Source organism: Monopterus albus, unplaced genomic scaffold (genome assembly GCF_001952655.1).
Source record: "Monopterus albus unplaced genomic scaffold, M_albus_1.0 scaffold41.1, whole genome shotgun sequence".
NCBI lineage: Eukaryota > Metazoa > Chordata > Actinopteri > Synbranchiformes > Synbranchidae > Monopterus > Monopterus albus.
The window spans coordinates 3,080,266-3,094,282 of record NW_018127921.1 but is presented as its reverse complement, the minus strand read 5'-3'; the positions used below and the strand labels follow the sequence as shown (position 1 = coordinate 3,094,282).

Sequence of the window (14,017 nt, the reverse complement as noted above, 5' to 3'; positions counted from 1 at the left end):
CCCCCCCAGGTTCCAGTCCTCACACGTGTGGAAGAAAAACATTTCTTTTTTTATTTCGAGTTTTCTGAATTCTGAAGTGACATTTTGATTCCCTATTGCCACCTCATGATAGTTTTGTGTTCTGCACCATTATAACTATAGTAGAAGTGGTGGCCCTCACCAAGAAGTCACAGAATGTGGGCCACACAAAGGCATAAAGACTTGTGTGTGTGTGTATGAAAGCACTCTGATGTGTAATGATTAGCATTAGCACATAATATACTACATTTTAGGGATATATATTCACGAGCATTTCCACAATAATGTACCTTCGTCGGCTCCAAGGATAGAAGTACTGTAGGTATAGACTTTTGTGTGCAACCAACTAGCGTGCAAATTCGTTCTTTCTTCTGAGCTGTTGCTGTTTTGTCTGCTGTTCGAATGGGAAAATTGCAATGGTGGACGGTAGCACCAAAACTGGTTCTGAGTTGGAGAAGGATGTGTGAAATGAACTGCCGTGTCATTTCGTATGATGTCATAAAGAGAGACAAATCTAAACGGTCTGTTTGAGCTTTGAGGGTTTTTACAAATGCAAGGGCATGTGATAACAGCAGGAAACTAAGCTTCCTTATTGCACAGATGTTGGTTACAAACCATAATCACAGCAAAACACACTATAACCCACCAAAGTGGCATGTAGACAAAATATATTATTAACAGTCCAGTACCAAAGGCTGAAACATTTGACCCAAAGCACAGACTTTGTTATTACTTGGTTTTTCGGTGTAATTGTCACCAAACAGAGCTCCAGTGCAAAACTGTGATGTGGTACAGTTCTTATTATTAGTTGTAAGTTTTACCACTGTGACCATACATTTCTGAACTTCACTATTTGACCACATTTTTTTCATTTTAACTAACTACTTTGCAGTTTGTTTCTTGAGATAATTGTTGAGGCAACAGTAACTATCAAATTAAAGAATAAATGTGAGAGCAACAAAGGTGGTTTTTTCAGGGATAATGTTTGTCTTAACTTGAACTTCTTAAGTCATAACAAATGACAGCTTTGTCACAGCTGTCCTAGTCTTTGAAAGATTAGATTATTCCTTGTCAATAATTCATTTGTTAATGTCCCACATGGGACAGTTACATCTGCTGTTTACAAGTATGTTGTATCAGTCTGTTAAGACCCTAGTTCTCCTGGCCACAGGTACCGTAATTTCCGGACTATAAGTCACTACTTTTTTTGCTTCATGCACACACCCTCATCATGGAAAACACACGATGAAATGCAGCTTTCAGGTTAAAGGCGATCGATCTGGCTGTCGAAATATCTCATGTTACAACGTGGACACCTATGTACAAACTGTTTTTTTGTTTTAAATTTAGTGGGTGCGGCATATATTCAGGTGTGCTCAATAGTCCAGAAATTACGGTACACAGCTAGAGGAGAGATCTCACCTATTTGTTGTGTGATGTGGGCAGAAAACAGAAAGTGCGAGCAGCTGGCATGAATGCAGGGCTGTTACTATCATACCAGTACACCTCTCTTTCATTATCTGAACCAGCCAGGACCCTATTGCCTCATAGGAGAACTGAGACCAACCATGCCACACAGTTACACTAGCGGAATTGGGCTAAGGCAGTGGTTCTCAAAGTGTGGGGCGCGCCCCACTAGTGGGGAATAAAGACATGACAGGTGGGGCGCAATGAATGGAGAAAATTAGAAATTGGTCATTAATACAAATAAATTAAAATACCATCAGTTCGGGGCCCGGGAGATAGAAGTGGAACCATAGTGCAACAATAACGGTTTAACGTCGGCATGTTAACTGCAGCGCAACAATATAAAGAAACTTTCACACAGAGGGCCAATAGTGTATGTAGTGGGCATAATAACGTAAATGGATAAATGTGTTACATGGACCACCAAAAAGCAGGCGATTAAGCGCAAGCAGACAAAAAATGACAGGCAGTAGCCTTAACCAAAAAACCCATCTTGCGCTTGGATTCATGGCGGGAATGGTGGGGGCAGAGAAGAGACCCATGTGTGTCTTGTGTCTTAAACCTGCTGGCAGCAGATAGCATGAGACCCAACAACTTGAGAGACAACACACCCCAGTCACGTTAATAAGCCACTCGACTGAATACCCTAAGGCATGGCAAAATCTGCATCAGTGAACAGTAAAGCACAAATGGCTTCATTCAAAGTTGCATACAGAATTGCACAGTGCGAAAAATCCCACACAATTGCTGAGCAGCTCATTCTCCCTGTTGCTGTAGACATGGTGTAGATTATGCTGGATGAGACAAGTGCTGCAAAATTGAAAACTATCCCCCTGTCAAACGATACAGTTGCACTTATATTTTATCTGTTTTGAACTTGGTGTTATTTGATATTTCAATAAATTTGAAATTTTAAAATTGGCCGATTTCGTTATTTTTTGATAAGTGGGGCTTGAAAATTCGCCCACCCTCTTAGTGGGGAATGACAAAAAATGTTTGAGAAGCACTGGGTAAGGAGTAGTGGCTGTTGCAGAGTTGTCTTAAAGATTTGCATTTAGGGTACATCAGTTCCAAATTAATCAAGCAAGGCATCAATGTTTTCTCAAACTGGCTTCTTGATTAGCTGCTTTTCAACTGAACATCAAGGCCTACTGTTTTATAAACTTTGTGGACACAGGTGTCCAGGTTACGGTTGCTTTAATGTTTTCCTGCGGTACTTCTTTTTAGCATTTTGCTAAATATAGCTAACTACATTTATTGAAGTGGTTCAGATTTCTTGGTTTTATTTTGTAGGAGCCTGAGGACTTGTTTCATAAAATCTAATGTGTCAAATTAAAAATGTCATTTTATGAGACCATGCCGGCAACAGACAAGTTGATTGATTGGTTTAGTTATTAACAGATACACAATAGGGAGGGGGAAATGGAGAGCTACTTGCTTTCTCCTTTTGTTTGTGTTGAGGCTGCTGAGATTATCTACAAAGTCACTGAACTGGAGTTTTAGTTTCTGACAGTTGACATAGCTCAGTTAGGCCCCAATTCTGCATTAAAATGACTAGCAAGAGTTAATGAGCAATAAAAGAAAGTAAACAGCTGAGGGAGAGTGTTAGCCCTCAGTAAGCAGGATTGGCTGATGATGGCTGCAGGGGAGAACTCTGTTTATTTGGTGGGGAGCTGGTTAAATGTCACTTTTGCAGCAACACCCTACCTATCAGTTGCTTTGCCTGCGGTGCTATGTTGTGCTAGATTCCCTCTATTTTCAGGCCACAGAGTGTAGTGGAGGTCCCACAGTAATCCTGCTTAGCTCATTGCAGTGCATTAATACATAAAAAGTTGAATACACAAACAGGCATGTTTACACACAGGCTTTGTTGTTAGTGTAATGTTGGTATCACCACAGTTCAGTGTTTTTGTTTGTTGTTTTTTAGTTTAGTTTTTTTCCCCCAGCTGTACAAGGCTGCTTTCTGTTGAACTTATTGCAAAATGTGCCATGCATTAAGTCTTCTTTCTTTTATTTGTAGCCAGTGAATATCCTTTTGGTAGTCTATACTTGTCTCTTTTGATGGGGAAAGCCTACTTGTTGTTTTACACCCTGAGGACAGCTGCTGTATTTCCTGCCTTTCATCTGAAAGGTCTTTGATTATATGTTGTCATTACAATCTGTGTGTCAGGGAGACAAAATGAAAGCAAGGTTGCTGCCTCAGAGTTCCTCATCTCTAAACAGATATGTGCAATCTATAAGTTATATTGTCTGTGATTATTCTGCTTTTTAAAATGACTAAACTGATGAATTAACAATATCCAGTTAACAATTGGATATTTTCTCACACAATGTTATCTCTCATTTCAAGGCCATGCAGCTGCCCAGGGTGGACAAAGACTTTTTGCTTTCAGCATGAAGGTCACCTACTGTAGGCATGCAGGAAGACCCTTCACCTCCCTGAAACATTTGGCAGGATGTGGCATTAGAATTTGCCACACTCCTGTTTATATCCCCACTTCATTGAATATACTGTAAATGGTATGTTCTTAAGATCCTAAATTCTTTCATATACAGTCCAGTCAATAGTAGATGAACCACTCTACATGCTAGATTGCTTACAGATTCTTTAATACATATTATTACAGTCACTTGTGCATACTATCTTGTGGTGTCAAATCCTGTCTTTCCTGCTTCTTGTTTCCTGTGAATAATCTCCTGCTTATATTGAGCATCAGTCATCTTGGGAGTCACAACTGACTCTTAACTAGCTATTTTTTACTCGGTCAAGTCAAATCAAGAAATGGGGTTTGTTCATGTGTGTCTGTAGGTAAACTCATCATTGGCTTGCAGTCTACAGCAGTGATGATCTCATTATCGTGCTTTTTTTCTCCCATCTTTCATCCTTCCATTTTGTTGGCTGAACTGATTCTACCCTCTCTTTTTATGCTTCTCTTCTCTTGTGACTTTTGAGGTTAGGGACTATTAGTGTCTCTCAGGCAGACTCCTTAGCTTTGCTTTCACAGTCTGAAACGCAGGGACTGTTTCTTTTGTTCATGCTTAGCTGGTCAGTGCCATTAATATTTGGACTTCATGCATTGATGGCGTCCCTTCTCTTATTCAGTAACCTAACACCCTCCCCAGGTTTTTGGGATTATTTGATTTGCTGTCTTTCCTTTTTTTTCAGCCTAGCCTATTCATAAGCTGAACCTTCCCTTTAAAAAGTATTATTGAAAAGTGGAGGTGTCAGCAGGTTTATTTTACTTATTCTTTAGAGAGTGACAAAACAGGGGTGGCATGGTGGCGCAATGGTTGGCACTGTCACCTCACAGCAAGAAGGTTCCAGATTTGAGCCCTGGCCGACCTGGCTCCTCCCTGTGCTTGCATTGGCTTGCTCCGTGTACTCCCGCTTCCTCCCACAGTCCAAAGACATGCATCTTAGGGTTGATTGGCAACTCTAATTTGCCCATATGAGTGAGTGTGGGTGTCTGTGGTTGTTTGTCTACATGTCAGCCCTGTGATAGACTGGTGACCTGTCCAGGCTGTATCCCGTCTCTCACCCAATGTCAGCTGGGAATTCCTCCAGCCCCCCTGCAACCCTGTTCAGGATAAGCGGTTTAGATAATGAATGGATGGATTGAAGACATAAAATTAGATGTAAATAATAGATTTTTAACAGATTTCTTACCAACTTCTAATAAAATGATGGCATACCTTTTTCTTCCCTTCTTCTCAAAAAGAAAAGTGAGGGCTAAAGGGACTTGCTCAGAAACCAACCAGGTCCAGTTCAACAGTTTCTGTTTCCAAAGAGAGCTGTTCAAGCATAGTTGATGCCACATTGTTTGACAGAGTGCTGTTTATGATTCCCCATCATGTTTGTTTTCCATACTTAGAAGAAGGTTGGTCAGGATGGGATAATTTGATCCTGGGTGAGGCAGGGTTAGTGGCCTGAAAGGACCAGAATGAAAACAGGGCATGTCTGGACCGCAACTATAAATGCTATTTAATTCATATTTTTGTACTAAAGTCAATGATCGTGCTTTGTAATGTTCACAAGCAGGATAACATTGTTCTTAGTCTTTGGATAAACTTTGAATTATAATTGGTAGTCTGAAAGAAGATATGTTAGACCCCCTTTTTTTTTCCTATTTTGTTTTCAAGTCAGTATGTTATTATATGAAGAATTCCAGCAGGGAAACAGGGTTAACATAAGAGGTGTAGTTGTTACAGTTTAGGGTTTTAGGGTTGTCTGACATGTGGCAATAAGGATGTGTGTGTGTTTCCTCTTCTGGATTGGGCTCTGAATATCAGACTATACGTGTGCGTGTGTATGAGTGGCCTGGTATTACTCATATTGTTGAGACGTAAATCTGTTTGCATGGTCACATTGTGAAGGCACTTATGGGGACAAAAAGCAATTCCCCAAAATGTAAATCATTACATTTTGGAGCAATACCTTGGTTTAAGGTTGGTGTTAGAGTAAGTAAGTTAAGTCTCCAAGAAGTTAATGCACAGTGAGTCAATGTAATGTCCCCTGAAGTTACAGAATACAAGATGTAAATACATAACACTGATTAAAATGCTCTTGTTAGATGAATTGTCTAACATTTTCTAGAAGCTGTTTAATATCGGTTGTGTGCAATGTGTGTTTAAGCTGTTTATCAGCCTTTTCAGCCTTGAATTTTCATATTTTTTGTGTTCATGAATTACACACAGCAGCACATCATTTTAACACCTCAGAATATGTAAATGTTATATGAATGTGCATGAAAACACCCTGTATAACCCAATTGTAAGAGCCAATCTGAAAAATGTTTAGTTTACGTAGTTATTAAGAAAACATAGCCAACATAGCTTTATGTTTTGGAATAATAAGTTTGTTTTATACAATGTGCTCTAGACATGTTATGTTATGGCATATTGTTGTTTGTTAACCATGTGACCGGATGTGTTTTTTGTTTTTTGGAAGGTTCGGACGGTCAGGCTCTGAGCACACAGTTTTTCTGACCGAGTTATAAGCAAGTAATTTGTCAACCAGGAAACGTTTTATTTGTATGTTTATTTTTATTTAGTAAACCCTTCGTAAAAACCAAGAACTGGACTGTGGAACTTGTTTATGTCGTGTCATACTTACTGCATAAGACCTGCACCGTAAAGCGGCACTAAAGGCTAAGGAGTACCGCTACACCAATTGTTGTCTACTTTTCTTGTCAGCTACTGAGGTGGAACTAATGTGCCTCCTCTTGTAGTGCGTCACATCACCCCAAACAAAAATACAGTGACACTCCTATTGGTTTGAAATTGAAATTAATATGTACGGTATGTCCTGCCTATCCAGTTATGTCACCATCCACTTCTCTCCCTCTCTCTGGTCACTGGATGAATGGCTGTTTGTCAGCTATACTCAAGTCATTTTCTACTCTATCAGTTAGAAATTTACAAGCTCTTCCAGGAACTCCCTCCTGCGTTTAACAGACCTGTCAAACATATTCACTGTAAGAGGAAGCTGTTGTTGATACTGACGTGACCTTCCTGTATAAAACAAGTTTGGTGGGCTGTGTCATAATGCCTTGGAAGATGCCCAGAATCCTATCACAATGATTTCAGAATTTTGGGATTAGCTTCAGGAAAGACCCAGATATGATTAGATGACTGTGTTAATGTCAAAGCCACAGATTGTGTAATGTCTGTGTATGTTTCTGCTATGAATTAGAATAGCCTGCAGGTTTTATGAGGACACTGAAGTTGATGAAGGATTAGATGTGATGATGGGGGTTGATAGAAGGTGCTCAGACCAGTCACAGAAACTGCAGGTGGTTACTTGGCACTCTTGCACTTAAGTTTGCTTACAAGAGGGGTTTGTGTGTGTGTGTGTGTGTGTGTGTGTGTGTGTGTGTGTGTGTGTGTGAGAGAGAGAGAGAGAGAGAGAGAGAGAGGGCATGTCATTTACATGAGTGTAACAGTATGTGAGAAGGCGGTGCAATACGATCTCCTCCCTTTCCTTACCTGGTCCTTCTCTCACATGATCTGACTATTGTTATGTGAATATTTACGGACCGCTACAATTCTGCTTGCTTGTAATTTTGGTGTCTTGTAAAGTACCATGGCAGCATCTTGTAAACCTTTGTTCATAAATGTTAAGCAAATGTCTGCAAGATAGACTTGCACAGAAGCATATCTTCCTACCCTGTCCTGTGTACCCTATCACAAACACCATCTCTCTCTTTTGCATTGCTGGCCTTGCTCATGTGATCATACACATTTAGCTGACGCGCCAATGGTTTTAGGTGCAGAGATGTCCTTGTATGAAGGGCACAACTGGTTGAGCAGCAGAATGTAATCATAATGCATGTCTGAAACCAGAGGCATTTCTTTAAGCACTAGACTAGTTGTTTTTCTAGCATGTTTTTCATAAGTCTAGCAATTGTGGTGGCAGTGGATCTTCATTCTGCCATGGACTTTGCGTCCGAGAGCCTCAGAACACCTTGTTGACTCCAACAGCAGTCAGAACAGAGAGATTCCTCTTCTGTATGACAATGACACATTTCCTTGCTTAAGCCAAGGATTCTGTCTGCTGTTTACAGACTCAACCAGATCTAAAATAACCTCCAGTTTGGTTTAACCCTTTGGTGGTCATTGGGATACAGGCTCAGTCAGGACTGACAAGCCAGCTGCTGCTGTGTAGCGTGAAAAACCCATCCCATCTCTTGTACCTTCTATCTCAAGTGTGTTTTGTTGGTCTTTCACTCTCATTTTGGGATAATTTTCCTTTTTCTTTTACACTCGTTTATTTTCTGCCTGGCTCAGTTTTATTTCTTGTTCTTGTTCCCTCTGCTCACATGAAAGCAAAATCATTTCTCTGTGATGATTTTGTCTCAGAGTAGGGAGCAAGAATGGTCAGAGGGAGCATACATCATATCCACATATCTGTAATGTGGGATTTACCATCTGACACAGAATAGAAATAAGAGAACCTTCTTGTGGATTTGTTTCTGTTTTAAGTATGTCTGTACAGCAAAACACAGGGTGATTATTTATTCTGCCAACCATAAGATGATATGGATAAATACAGTCTTTCTAAATCTCAGCCACTAAATATGCTTGAAGGCAAATCATTTTAAAATAGGTGAACACCAAAATAATCACAAGTTATGATCAACTGGGCCAGGTAATGCTTTTTCAATGACCTTAGACCAGTTGAGACTGCCGCTGCAGTTTGTTACATAGAGGTTTTCTGCTATAATCAATGCTTGGTACAGTGCTGCAACTAAATTAGTCAGAAATTTAAATGCTACATAACATGAACAATGAACAATATCTAGTCACATTAACATGTGTCCAAATGACAGATAGGGAGCCCTACATGGTTCTGAAGGGTTGGTGAAGATGATCTGTCAGCCAAGCCATGTGCACAAACATTTTTTTTTTTTGTGGAATTATTGTCTCTTATACTTCACATTCAGTTTGGGGTAGTAATTCAGAGTGCAGAATAACAAATTGCTGCAAAGCTATTGATTCTCATTGAAAGTGAACTAGTGGTCAGAACAGTTCAAGTGTAATTTGCCATCAGTGATTTGTTTTCATTATCTAGCAAACGCTGTCATTTCTGTCTTTAGTCTTCACAAGTCTGTTATGACAATGATTTTTGAGTTGGAGAGGGGAAAAAGGTCAGACTGTGCTTGCCTTTGTATTGTTTGTAATAAAACATGATAGCCTGAAAACAATTGCCTCTAGAGAGGCCCAAATGTTAGTGACCCTGATTATTATTGAAGAGTTGCTCATCATTGTTGCCCCTCAGGTTGTGTTTGTTCATGTTTGTGCAGTCATGTGAAGCCATTGTCCTTAACAGCCTTCGCAGCATCGAGAGCAAGCATGAAGTGACTATCCTCAGCGGGCTCAATGAATTTGTAGTGAAGTTTTTCGGACCACAGGGCAGTAAGTGTTTCTTTCTTCTGATTTGACAAAGGAAACATTTTTTATACATACACATGAAACAAGTTTCCTAATTCTCTGCTAAATCTTTGTTGGGCTAATTTATGTGTTTCAGAATCTTTTGGTTTAGAGTTGGGGTTTTTTTGTTTTTTTGTTTTTTAACCCATACTCCAAGAACATTAAATATACATGCACCGATTAATTTAATAGGTACACCTGTACAATTGTATGCGGTTCAGTGCAACACTTCCACCTTAACACTTGTGTTTATAAAAGCTCAGATTGTTTCATATTTTGGTGAGGTTGTCATAAATGTATAATTGAGTTTATTATGTTTATTATTGAGGTCATAGTTAAAGGTGGTGTTGTACTGGACTACATTATATTCAGAGGTGTTCCTACTGTTCTGACCCTCACATATGTAGCTGTTGAGGACAAAAATATATATCTAATGGAAGTGTTGCATTTAATTGCACAGAGTTGTACAAGTGTACCTTTTAAAGTGGCTAGTGAGTGTATTATGAAACATAGCGAGCTAGGAACATAAAACGGATTAAAACCAGGTCTTGAGGCCACAAAGTTTAAAACGGAGATGCTTGATTAAAACTGATGGAAGAGGAGAGCAGCCTCATCAGCGGAAATACTTACTGTGTGTGGTGTTTGCAACACGTTTCACACTAAAACCACTGCCACTTGCATCAGTACAGAGGAAGTTGGTGTTTGAGCCCGTTTATGATACCTAGAAACTATGCCAAATGGCACTGTTGTGTGCGTATGTGTACGTATGCACATGCTCACTGCCATTCATTCTCAGCGAGTGTTTTCAGTCATCTACTGTATATGCTTTTCAAATTCAGTCCAGCACATGAGGGTCCTGTTACACACAGCTGTTCTGGGAGAGTGACACACACACACACACACACACACAATCTCATACTCTTGTTCTTTGATGTTAGTGTATTATATGAAGTCATTTGGAAGTAAGAATTCTCCTGGGTTAAAATACATTACTGTGGAAAAAAAAATTGGCAGAGAGAAGTAGCTTGTATAGTTCTCAAGTGGTCCTCTCTCTGCGGTGTGTCCGAGTAGAGGAATATTGAAAATTGATGTAACTGTAGATGAAGGAAGGGATATGATCAGTAAAATGCAAGTCTTTTCTTTGTTCTCATGCACAGCACCGTACGAAGGAGGCGTGTGGAAGGTGCGAGTAGATCTTCCTGACAAATACCCTTTCAAATCACCATCAATAGGTAGGAGCTCTGTCACATGAAGCATAATGATAAGGCCTCGTTTGTCTGGGTTCCACTTTATGCTGTCCTTATCTCTGCCTTGTTTTGTAGGATTCATGAACAAGATTTTTCATCCAAACATCGATGAAGCGTAAGTTGATTTCAATCATTTGAAATGTTTATGGTTGATTTACGTCACTTTGACACTGCAATGGCAGCATAGACTTTTGGATTATTGATCCTTAACACTCATATGAAGAACTAAATATTTGCTTGTAGTTATGGCATATTGTAAACAGCTGGCCCGTCATATTGTCAACTAAATGCATTTGTTGATTTAATATTTCCTATTTTTTTTTATAAACTTTTCTGACAAGTTCTCTTTGAGTGTAGCGAAAAAGATTATGCTTATGCTATGAACTACACAACTTTTGAATGAGTCACCAATTTTGGTACAATCGGCCGGGAGCAGCAAATCACACACATACTGAACCTGCCTCAGCTCTTTGTTTCTCTGAGGTCATTAATCCGGCTCCTCTGAAGGACACGGTTTGTAAAGGTGGGTCCCTAGGAGGACCTGATGAACAGGCTGAACCTGTGCTTCCTCTGCAAATGAGATAATCTGACCTCACAAAGGCCAAAAATAAGTGTGTATTCAGGCTGTTCTTATCAAAGTGTTAAAATTTATCATGATTGGGACAGCATTAAGGTCTATCACATTTCAGTTTAAAACATAATAGACAACCACAGCATTAAGGTCTGTCTGTGTAACTATCTCATTTCAGTTTAAAACATAATAGACAACAAGCAAACACTGTATGAAGTCCATAGGAAATGTAATAATGCAACAGTGATTTCTCTGCAAACATTTCTTTACTTGTTTGTCTAGTGGATTTTTTTCATTTCATGTCATGCACACCTGACTGGCATGCTGCTTAATATGGGATACTAAAAGCTAGAAGAACTAAAGCAGATTTTGATCTAATTTTGGCCACCTTTGATGGAGTACTTGATGAACAGTGAACATATTCAGTTAAAGATGGACAGAAGATCCAGCCTCTGGCTAGGACACAACACACACACATTCCCTCTTACCTCCCTTTCACCCCTCTAACTTTGTTTCCTTCCGTTTCCCAGGTCAGGCACAGTGTGCTTAGATGTCATCAACCAGACATGGACAGCCCTTTATGGTGAGTGGCCTCGCTGCTTTTGTTTCCATATCAAGTTTCCTCAGTGGGGTTTGTGTGATTGTGTGTGAAGAACTTGACACAGTGTCATCAGCACTAATAACAGTGTAGTGCCCTCATCAGCACGGTCAGAAAACGCGCTCCTTCTACTGCCCGTATGCTCTCAATGGCTGCTATTATACTCACCCATTTACTCTTCTCTTTGTCCCCATGTCTTTCTGCTTCTCTCCCTGTATATTCCCCCATTAAGCTGTCATTATAGCCCTTCCACAAGGCTAATATTGCTGTTGAGCAGTATAAATGACTTTACGCTAATATCCCCAGCAGATGTTTGAGCATCCTATTTATTTTCACTGGTATTCTGGATACGACTCGGAGCTGAATGTTAAAGCCTAAAATGGCATTTCAGTGACTTCATTGTTTTTGATTAGATTTTCTAATTTGAGATGACAAAGAATGTCATCAGATCAGGTAGCTTGCTGTGTTCTTTTTTTTTTTTTAATCAAGTCAGACTTTTTGCTGAGAATTGCATTTGTGTTGCGTTATCTTTCTTTGTGCTGCAGAGTTTATTGTGTTGTGTTTGAAAGAAGAAAATCAAATTTGGATGGAAAGAATGGGTCAATCAACCAAAGTCTGTGTGAAATGACTGCAAAAGGAGAGGGAACAAAAACAACAGATTAAATCAACTAAACATGAATAATGCAGTACAATAGACTGTAGGGAAGTGTTTGTTTTTCCCAGTTTCAATGGATCCAACAGTGACACCTAGAAGAAGAGAGATGAATTGCAAGTTTTCTACTAGGCCTCAGCACTGTGAGAAAGCTGGGGCCTGCTAGCAGCGAGCTAGTGAAAGGGATTAGTGTTGCTCTAGCCTCAGACGCTGTTTGCCGGAGGATTTTTGGTTCTGCTTGCTAGTATATACACTATATCTTTGATCCTTTTTGTATGGTAATCGCTGACTGATGTGTATAAATTGATTAGGATCTTTCCTGTGACCAGTAACAGGGAAATATTTTTTTCAAATGATCCCTCCTCCAGATTAATGGTTAGATTTGGGTGAAGCCTGACGGTAACTGCCATTAAATGATCACCAGATTACACTAAATGACTTTTTACTTATGTCATGGTTGGTAAAATGACTTTACTGTTGTCTGCTTCCCCAGATCTGACCAACATCTTTGAGTCGTTCCTGCCCCAGCTGTTGGCTTACCCAAACCCCATCGACCCCCTGAATGGAGACGCCGCTGCCATGTACCTTCACCGGCCAGAGGAGTACAAGCAGAAAATCAAAGGTTTTGCATAATCAAGATTCCAGATCCCTTTAGACTTGGTGCACACCAAAAGGTTTTTGCCATGTGCTTTCTTTCTGTCTCTGATTCTGTGCCTTTCCCTCTTCAGAGTACATCCAGAAATATGCAACAGAGGAGGCGCTGAAGGAGCAGGAAGAGGGGGCAGGCGACTCTTCATCTGAAAGCTCCATGTCTGATTTCTCAGAAGACGAGGCCCAGGACATGGAGTTGTAATGATAGGAGGGCTCCCCCATCCCGCCCCCTCCTAAAACCCCCACAGAGACTATATTTGATTTCCTAACCATGAGAAAGCAGACTTAAAATATTCATATTTAAACAAGGCGATTTTTTTATTATTATTATTGCTAAACAAGGATTTTTATGAATATCTAGCCTTTGGTGTGTTTGACAGACACCCCTCCCATTCTGGAGCCATTTCTCCCTACGCAGATGTCACTTTCACATTCTCTTCCTGTCATTTTTGAGGCATGTCATGTAGTTGTAGGCAGGAAATCTCCCCAGTGAACATCTCATTCCTTTATTCCCATTTCACTTCTTAAGTAGACCTTTCCATTTACACCTGAATCCTAATTTCCTTTCTTTTTCCATTATGCTAATTGACTCTGACCGACAGTTTAGTTGCTCCACCACAGAGCTGTTTAGGCCTTGCCTGCCTGGGTGCACAGCTCTATATTATTATCCTGTAGTCATGACGGTATTTTTAAGGTGCACAGTCATACATGGGGTGTCATAGCAGACCTTAACATAAAAATACAAAAAATGTAGTGCCAATAAATACTAATAAATCAGCCGTAGAGTTTGTGTAGCCGTTTTTTTGTTTTTGCATATGACTGAGACTTGTTAGTTTAGTTTGATATTGGCTGTTACATCAGTAATTCTTTCTTACTCTTTGTGT

General features: G+C 39.9%; 1 protein-coding gene across 1 annotated transcript in view; it reads left to right on the top strand.

Annotated features, from left to right (window-relative positions):
* The window catches only part of ube2h (ubiquitin-conjugating enzyme E2H (UBC8 homolog, yeast)), a 34,566-nt gene extending 20,555 nt beyond the window's left edge, over window positions 1–14,011 (top strand). Inside the window, exons 2-7 of the mRNA XM_020599517.1 lie at window positions 9,323–9,399; window positions 10,572–10,646; window positions 10,737–10,776; window positions 11,763–11,815; window positions 12,976–13,104; window positions 13,211–14,011. Of these exons, the coding sequence (XP_020455173.1) occupies window positions 9,323–9,399; window positions 10,572–10,646; window positions 10,737–10,776; window positions 11,763–11,815; window positions 12,976–13,104; window positions 13,211–13,335 (499 nt within the window). The 3' untranslated portion in view covers window positions 13,336–14,011. The remainder of the gene's footprint in view (window positions 1–9,322; window positions 9,400–10,571; window positions 10,647–10,736; window positions 10,777–11,762; window positions 11,816–12,975; window positions 13,105–13,210) is intronic.
* Window positions 14,012–14,017: the final 6 nt, after the last annotated feature.